Consider the following 7,846-nt stretch of genomic DNA (forward strand, 5'->3'; position numbering starts at 1 on the left):
TTTTATTAAGCGCATTCAATATTTTTCAATGTATCTGTAGGAGTTGTTGGGATACAAAAGAACAGTAAACGTCCCTCTTTTGACTGCACACCTGTGAGTCATTTATTGCTGCTTCACAACACCAGTGGGGGACAGGCAAAACATTTACCTCATTCGTCTAAGTGTTTACTCGCTCAGAGAGAAAAAACTGTGCCAACCGAATACACGGCGCAACTGGAGCCCTGAGGGGAAAATATAACACAGCTTTCCTGAACACCCTGTGTGAAAAGACAGAATTTAGGAGCAAAAACTGTTGTTTTGAGAACTGTGAACCTGATCTTCACAAGCCTCTCAACAGGCCTATACCAAAGTTTGCCTGGAGAACAAAACTGTTTTGTCTTTTTTTTTTTTTTTCATTTCTGCAGTTTAACACTTCCACCAAAGCTGAGCAGTGTCAGCACATCCAATAATATGTGTTAGCACATGTGCACCAACAGAAAACATGTTTTTGTCACAGATTATTGCTGTGGTATAGAAGCAGTCTAAATTTACATGTGATGCTCCAGATCAAACTGGTTGTTACTAATCATTCCTCTGCCCAGACTAGAAGAGAGAAGACGCTCTCTCAAACATAAAATCATGAGACAAGTTAAAGGGGAACCAATTTTACACATGAAGGTCAGTTAACTCAGCCTGAGAAGAAATACTGAGCCAGTGAAAATGATGTCCTCTGTGCCTTTAGAAGAGACTACACATGTATAGAAATACTGTCACACTGGGGACATGGTGTTTGTAGATATGGGCATTTACCAGGCAGGGAGTGACTAACATAAAAATGCATAATGAGAAGTGTAGCATTCAGCATCTTTGGAGTTTGACCTATACATAAAACTGCGGGTCATTACATTTGCTGCTTCCATTTTTTTACATTTCTTCTCTAAATCTTTAAGTCAATAAAAGAACCCCAAGTTTTTGTAGAAGTGTATACTATTTACACTACCTCGCCAGAGTGCACTTAAAAATTCTCTCAAACTTTTTTTTGTGTGTAAAATCAAAGAGAGCAACTTTAAATGATTCATATTATTTGGACAAAAACAGATTATTATTTTTTGTATGTGTTTAAAGCTCATAAATTTATTTTTTAAAGGCATAAAGACACTAAAGTGAAATGTGTCAAACCTGCTATCAATAGCATACTCATATATTTTCATATATATTTTTTATAACTAGTGAGAAAAGAGCATTTATAATCAAAGATAAGCATTTCCAATGATATTGTTGCTTATGCTGCATTCAAGCCAACTCAAATAAACAGAGAGAACAGGAAACCCCTCTGTTACTCAACAGGAGCAGTCCGACTTCACCAGATTAGCTTTTTTAATGTGTTAAATATTTGTAATATCAGATTTTTTTTTTATAGACGGAGGGTAGGGATGAATGGCTTTGAAGCCATTTGCCAACAATTTCTTGTATTTCTTTTTGCCAGATGGCAGATATTAGGAATGTCATTTATACTGCTGATTCATAACTAAAAATATAAAAATATGAAGTTTTCATGGGTGTTATCTCCCATTCCAATTCTTGAAATGACATTCTATACAGAATGGCATGAATGCAGCATTGTGCATTTCCTGAAGTTTTCTTTTTCTAAAAAGTAAAAATGTTGCTGTGCCACAAACTTGCATCACAGCACTGTCACGTCATGTGTACATGGTTCCATGTAGGTCCTCCAGCCTGTGCTCCCTCTGTCTTCTTCTCTCCTACAGGGCAGAAAACACTTTTCAGCCGCGCAGGGACTGATGCCACATTGAAAGCATCGCTAGAAGCATCCATTGTACCACCCAAAGCATATTTACACTCTCACCTTGTCTTTTTTAAACTCCTCATACTCTGGATTGTCAGTCGGTAATTCAAGTCGGCAGAGCGGACAAGAGTTAGTCTGTGAACATGCAAAAGATTCAGGGGGAATTCTAAGTAGCCATGAAAACTTAACTGTTACACGTCTGCATAGAACTAAATCCTGAAATACTGATTTATCAGCTTTACCTTGCCCAACCAGGGCAGTATACATCCTGAGTGGAAAAGGTGTTTGCAAGGCATTTCTCGAACCGTCTCTTGTTCCTCGAACTCCAGCAAACACACGGGACACTTCAGACCTTTGTCTGTGAAAACAAGAAGCCAAAACAAATCCCTCCTTGTTTTCTCCAAGACCGTCTACAAGCATGATTTCTCCCACTGCCATCATCATTTTCTCCCCCTATTAATTGTTGAAAACAACATCTGATCGTAACTCTGATAGTAAAACAAATTTTGTTTTACTGGAGCAAATGTCTGTTACCTGCTTGTTCTGGAGAAATGATGACCACGGTAAGGGTCTGAACAGCAGTTTTGGCAGCCGGAGGAGGGAGACGCTGGTCCCAGTCTGACAAGTCGAGCGTTCCTGAGTCAATCAAGTCCAAACCCTGCATTAAAGACCTACACAGAGATAAACAGTCCATGACAACACTGTACACCAGTAATCAATGTAAAGCACTAATGTGTCTGAAGTGTTGAGCCTCACCTGGCCAGTTCAAGTAGTGCATTCTGGCGATATTGTTCCTCGGGATTGGTGGGCTCACAGTCGTGTTCATCAAAGTAGGATGCCATTATGGTCCCGCGAAAGTTTGTGTCCTCTTTGCATAAAGATACCTGGCAGACAAATGGATGCTGAACGTTCACTAAGTTTTCAAAAACATAAAATCCACAGCTGACATTTCAAATTGGGGATTTAAGGAGGATTTATTGTCACGCTACGGTGAAACTAAGTAATCCTGACCCACCAACTGTGCTGATAAAAACAGTTTACATTTTAGTAAATACACAATAAAAAAATTTAAAAAAAGACGCTCCAATACAAATTAGTAAAACCTCAAAGCCTAAAATCTACATAATTTTAATAAAACTGTGTGCAAATATTTGTGCAAAAAAGGCCAGAAAGGGTCATCTTTTCCCACAGCAAAGCTGACAGGTTTGGCAGAACCTAAACCTACCTATGGTTATTGCAATGATATTGCAGGGTTGACTATAAGCTTTCGACAAAATATTTACACAGTGAGATTTTTGATAATAATTAGTTGGTAAGGGCAAATAATACAAAAGCTAGAAAATTCTGGAAAGTTCAGAAAATTACATCAGTGTACTGTAATTTACCTTTTAAAACCAGGAAAAGAAAATATTTAAGATACCAAAAATCAAAATGTTAAATACGACAAAACAGCAGTTAAAAACATAACAATAAATTAAAAAATAAAAATAAATAGAGATGATAAATGCCATCTGCCTCAACTGAATTGTACCAAAAGGACTAGGAAGAAGTGTACAATTTTTAAATCCTCTTAAATAGATAATTAAATTGTGATCAAAAAACCCCACTACGGCATAAAGACACTAAAGTGAAATGTGTCAAAATGCTATCAATAGCATACTCATATATTTTCATATATATTTTTTATAACTAGTGAGAAAAGAGCATTTATAATCAAAGATAAGCATTTCCAATGATATTGTTGCTTATGCTGCATTCAAGCCAACTCAAATAAACAGAGAGAACAGGAAACCCCTCTGTTACTCAACAGGAGCAGTCCGACTTCACCAGATTAGCTTTTTTAATGTGTTAAATATTTGTAATATCAGATTTTTTTTTTATAGACGGAGGGTAGGGATGAATGGCTTTGAAGCCATTTGCCAACAATTTCTTGTATTTCTTTTTGCCAGATGGCAGATATTAGGAATGTCATTTATACTGCTGATTCATAACTAAAAATATAAAAATATGAAGTTTTCATGGGTGTTATTTCCCATTCCAATTCTTGAAATGACATTCTATACAGAATGGCATGAATGCAGCATTGTGCATTTCCTGAAGTTTTCTTTTTCTAAAAAGTAAAAATGTTGCTGTGCCACAAACTTGCATCACAGCACTGTCACGTCATGTGTACATGGTTCCATGTAGGTCCTCCAGCCTGTGCTCCCTCTGTCTTCTTCTCTCCTACAGGGCAGAAAACACTTTTCAGCCGCGCAGGGACTGATGCCACATTGAAAGCATCGCTAGAAGCATCCATTGTACCACCCAAAGCATATTTACACTCTCACCTTGTCTTTTTTAAACTCCTCATACTCTGGATTGTCAGTCGGTAATTCAAGTCGGCAGAGCGGACAAGAGTTAGTCTGTGAACATGCAAAAGATTCAGGGGGAATTCTAAGTAGCCATGAAAACTTAACTGTTACACGTCTGCGTAGAACTAAATCCTGAAATACTGATTTATCAGCTTTACCTTGCCCAACCAGGGCAGTATACATCCTGAGTGGAAAAGGTGTTTGCAAGGCATTTCTCGAACCGTCTCTTGTTCCTCGAACTCCAGCAAACACACGGGACACTTCAGACCTTTGTCTGTGAAAACAAGAAGCCAAAACAAATCCCTCCTTGTTTTCTCCAAGACCGTCTACAAGCATGATTTCTCCCACTGCCATCATCATTTTCTCCCCCTATTAATTGTTGAAAACAACATCTGATCGTAACTCTGATAGTAAAACAAATTTTGTTTTACTGGAGCAAATGTCTGTTACCTGCTTGTTCTGGAGAAATGATGACCACGGTAAGGGTCTGAACAGCAGTTTTGGCAGCCGGAGGAGGGAGACGCTGGTCCCAGTCTGACAAGTCGAGCGTTCCTGAGTCAATCAAGTCCAAACCCTGCATTAAAGACCTACACAGAGATAAACAGTCCATGACAACACTGTACACCAGTAATCAATGTAAAGCACTAATGTGTCTGAAGTGTTGAGCCTCACCTGGCCAGTTCAAGTAGTGCATTCTGGCGATATTGTTCCTCGGGATTGGTGGGCTCACAGTCGTGTTCATCAAAGTAGGATGCCATTATGGTCCCGCGAAAGTTTGTGTCCTCTTTGCATAAAGATACCTGGCAGACAAATGGATGCTGAACGTTCACTAAGTTTTCAAAAACATAAAATCCACAGCTGACATTTCAAATTGGGGATTTAAGGAGAATTTATTGTCACGCTACGGTGAAACTAAGTAATCCTGACCCACCAACTGTGCTGATAAAAACTGTTTACATTTTAGTAAATACACAATAAAAACATTAAAAAAAGACGCTCCAATACACATTAGTAAAACCTCAAAGCCTAAAATCTACATAATTTTAATAAAACTGTGTGCAAATATTTGTGCAAAAAAGGCCAGAAAGGGTCATCTTTTCCCACAGCAAAGCTGACAGGTTTGGCAGAACCTAAACCTACCTATGGTTATTGCAATGACATTGCAGGGTTGACTATAAGCTTTTGACAAAATATTTACACAGTGAGATTTTTGATAATAATTAGTTGGTAAGGGCAAATAATACAAAAGCTAGAAAATTCTGGAAAGTTCAGAAAATTACATCAGTGTACTGTAATTTACCTTTTAAAACCAGGAAAAGAAAATATTTAAGATACCAAAAATCAAAATGTTAAATACGACAAAACAGCAGTTAAAAACATAACAATAAATTAAAAAATAAAAATAAATAGAGATGATAAATGCCATCTGCCTCAACTGAATTGTACCAAAAGGACTAGGAAGAAGTGTACAATTTTTAAATCCTCTTAAATAGATAATTAAATTGTGATCAAAAAACCCCACTATAGAAATCCAAAGATTGTCGCAAATATTTACAAGCTGTTTTAACTTCTTTTAGGACATCTGATAATAATAATATACATCTAGTTTAGTACATCATCCAATAAACTCTTCATACACGTTTACATATTCATTTTCATAACAAAGCTGGTTCATTGAGGTTCAGTGGGTTATGAACTAACCAATTAACTGCAAATATTTACAAGCTGTTTTAACTTCTTTTAGGACATCTGATAATAATAATATACATCTAGTTTAGTACATCATCCAATAAACTCTTCATACACGTTTACATATTCATTTTCATAACAAAGCTGGTTCATTGAGGTTCAGTGGGTTATGGAGAAGGAAGGGGTTAAATAAATCTCTACTTCTTCTCACTCTTTTTTGAATGTATAGACAGAGTCATCGTATGTTTGACCTTTTTTTTTTTGCTGTCTGTTTTTAATTGTCTAGTTTTTTGTCAGTCTGCTTGTTTGTATAATCATTTCACTATTTTCTTTTTAACATGTTCAAAATAAATCAAATCAAATCAGAATCAAAGCAAAAGTGATATCGATACAATATCAACATAACGCCAAGCCCTATTTTAAGTAATCTGTAAATAGCCAACTCCTGGACACAGATAGATTTTCATATTTGAGGAGTTTATAAACCAAATGGAGTTCTTTGGTAGAAAGTGAGATCAGCTGAGAGGAAATCCCCCGCTGCTGTTCCCATGATTGTTTTGTCAGATGGCACCTCTCCACATAGTGAGACTGGCTCACACCGCAGGCCCCCATACAGGATGGGCCCCGGTGCTGCTGCACTGTCATACTGAGCAGACAATGACCCACAGCAGAAAAAATCCTACAGTGTGTCTTGGAAGATTTGCATTTTATATTTTTTTTCTTTTGTTTGAGAATCAACACCACACATGCAATTTGCCCTTCTCAATATTAAATAAAGAATATGCCAGTGTTTGTTTTGGTTAGTACAAACAAAGTGATTATCTTGAAACACTGACGCAAAAAATAGTAATCATTGACTTTTTAAACTAGGTCATGATAGAAATTTTGGGAACCACTTCCCCGAGCAGTTGTTGCCAGATTTATTTTATTTTTAAAACAGTTTTATGAGTGATATTTCTTTTTGGTGAGTGACATGGACAGAACAAGAGACCAACAAATTGAAAACTTGAACCATCTCTTATGACCCAGAGCTCATAGTTGTATGGGAACTTGTATAAAATGATCATCTCTAACAATATTTTGCCTAAAATACCTAAAATATGTAAATGTAACGGCTATCTACTGCTGGGAACAGCTAGCATCTACTAGGCTCTTGGTTAGCTTTTCATGATAATTCATCGGCTGGCTATAACCTGAAAGAGATATTAATGTAATAGGAACCTTCAACTTAGCTTACGTGATACATTAAAAATAACACAACAGCCAAACGTTACAAGCATTCAGAACAGCGTTATCTAGCTTGCTGCTTAAGTTAGCTTACCTGCTACATGTTTGGTTTACAATCGATTTGTCATTCTTCCGGGTGTGGTGATTTGACCACGTGGTTTTTTGTCCAATCAAATTAAAGAAAACTATGACGCGCCGATTTCTTCTTCCTCGAGTTTTATTGTGGTCGGCACGTGACATGCATTGGCATTGACGCTATCATCTGGTACGCAGCGTGCCCTGCATGTCTAATGTTAAAGGCTACAAATAAACTACTGCAGAAAATATTCAAAAAATGTTCTGTGATCGAGAGGGTGGTGACTATTTATGTGGAAAATTTAATTTTGAAACATGTAGTGTTCTTACCTCCAGAGAAAGGTTTCTAAATGAAGACGGAGTTTAACAGTTATCGGGTGTCTATTGCTTATTGTTTATTTATTTCTTAATTTAATGCTTATTTTTTCCTAATTCATCTTTCTTTTTTTCCCTAAATAATAATGAAAAATTGGAAATATTTGATTTGGAGTATGTGTGTGTATGTATACATTTATTTAATTATAGCATAAGTTTAAATTAATAAGGAAACTGGTTAATTAAATCCAGTGATTTATGGAGAAGGGGTTGGATTCAATTAACTTTTACTGTTTCTTGCTCTTCAGATATATTTACCAAGTCATCATGTGTTTGGGCTTTCTTTTGCTTTTTTTTCATTGTCTGTAAATATGACTTTTTTTGTCTGTCTGCCTTGTATAATAAT

General features: G+C 36.6%; 2 protein-coding genes across 2 annotated transcripts; both read right to left on the reverse strand.

Annotated features, from left to right (window-relative positions):
- Positions 1 to 74: 74 nt before the first annotated feature.
- LOC121944471 (E3 ubiquitin-protein ligase RNF181) lies at positions 75 to 2,675 on the reverse strand. The gene is made up of 5 exons (XM_042488268.1): positions 2,540 to 2,675; positions 2,318 to 2,454; positions 2,026 to 2,141; positions 1,844 to 1,918; positions 75 to 1,739 (listed from the first exon to the last, which is right to left on the reverse strand). Exons 1-5 carry the CDS (start codon positions 2,623 to 2,625, stop codon positions 1,680 to 1,682), a joined length of 474 nt encoding a protein of 157 aa, XP_042344202.1. The 5' UTR covers positions 2,626 to 2,675; the 3' UTR covers positions 75 to 1,679.
- Positions 2,676 to 3,446: 771 nt separating this feature from the next.
- Positions 3,447 to 7,226, reverse strand: LOC121944837 (E3 ubiquitin-protein ligase RNF181). Its single transcript, XM_042488760.1, has 6 exons — positions 7,145 to 7,226; positions 4,807 to 4,934; positions 4,585 to 4,721; positions 4,293 to 4,408; positions 4,111 to 4,185; positions 3,447 to 4,006 (listed from the first exon to the last, which is right to left on the reverse strand). The coding sequence occupies exons 2-6, from the start codon at positions 4,890 to 4,892 to the stop codon at positions 3,947 to 3,949; spliced, it is 474 nt and encodes a 157-aa protein (XP_042344694.1). The 5' UTR covers positions 4,893 to 4,934; positions 7,145 to 7,226; the 3' UTR covers positions 3,447 to 3,946.
- Between the last annotated feature and the right edge of the window lie 620 nt (positions 7,227 to 7,846).

This window comes from Plectropomus leopardus, chromosome 6 (assembly GCF_008729295.1).
Source record: "Plectropomus leopardus isolate mb chromosome 6, YSFRI_Pleo_2.0, whole genome shotgun sequence".
Classification (NCBI taxonomy): Eukaryota; Metazoa; Chordata; class Actinopteri; order Perciformes; family Serranidae; genus Plectropomus; species Plectropomus leopardus.

Bases quoted from the DNA above. Each gene is read 5' to 3' on its own strand.
- LOC121944471 (XM_042488268.1), bottom strand. From the start codon at position 2,625: ATGGCATCCTACTTTGATGAACACGACTGTGAGCCCACCAATCCCGAG. The intron at 2,455-2,539 runs GTGAGGCTCAAC...ATCTCTGTGTAG, and splicing joins GCACTACTTGAACTGGCCAG to GTCTTTAATGCAGGGTTTGG. The intron at 1,740-1,843 runs GTGAGAGTGTAA...TCTGCCCTGTAG, and splicing joins AGGAGTTTAAAAAAGACAAG to GAGAGAAGAAGACAGAGGGA.
- LOC121944837 (XM_042488760.1), bottom strand. From the start codon at position 4,892: ATGGCATCCTACTTTGATGAACACGACTGTGAGCCCACCAATCCCGAG. The intron at 4,409-4,584 runs GTAACAGACATT...TTGTTTTCACAG, and splicing joins CATTTCTCCAGAACAAGCAG to ACAAAGGTCTGAAGTGTCCC. The intron at 4,007-4,110 runs GTGAGAGTGTAA...TCTGCCCTGTAG, and splicing joins AGGAGTTTAAAAAAGACAAG to GAGAGAAGAAGACAGAGGGA.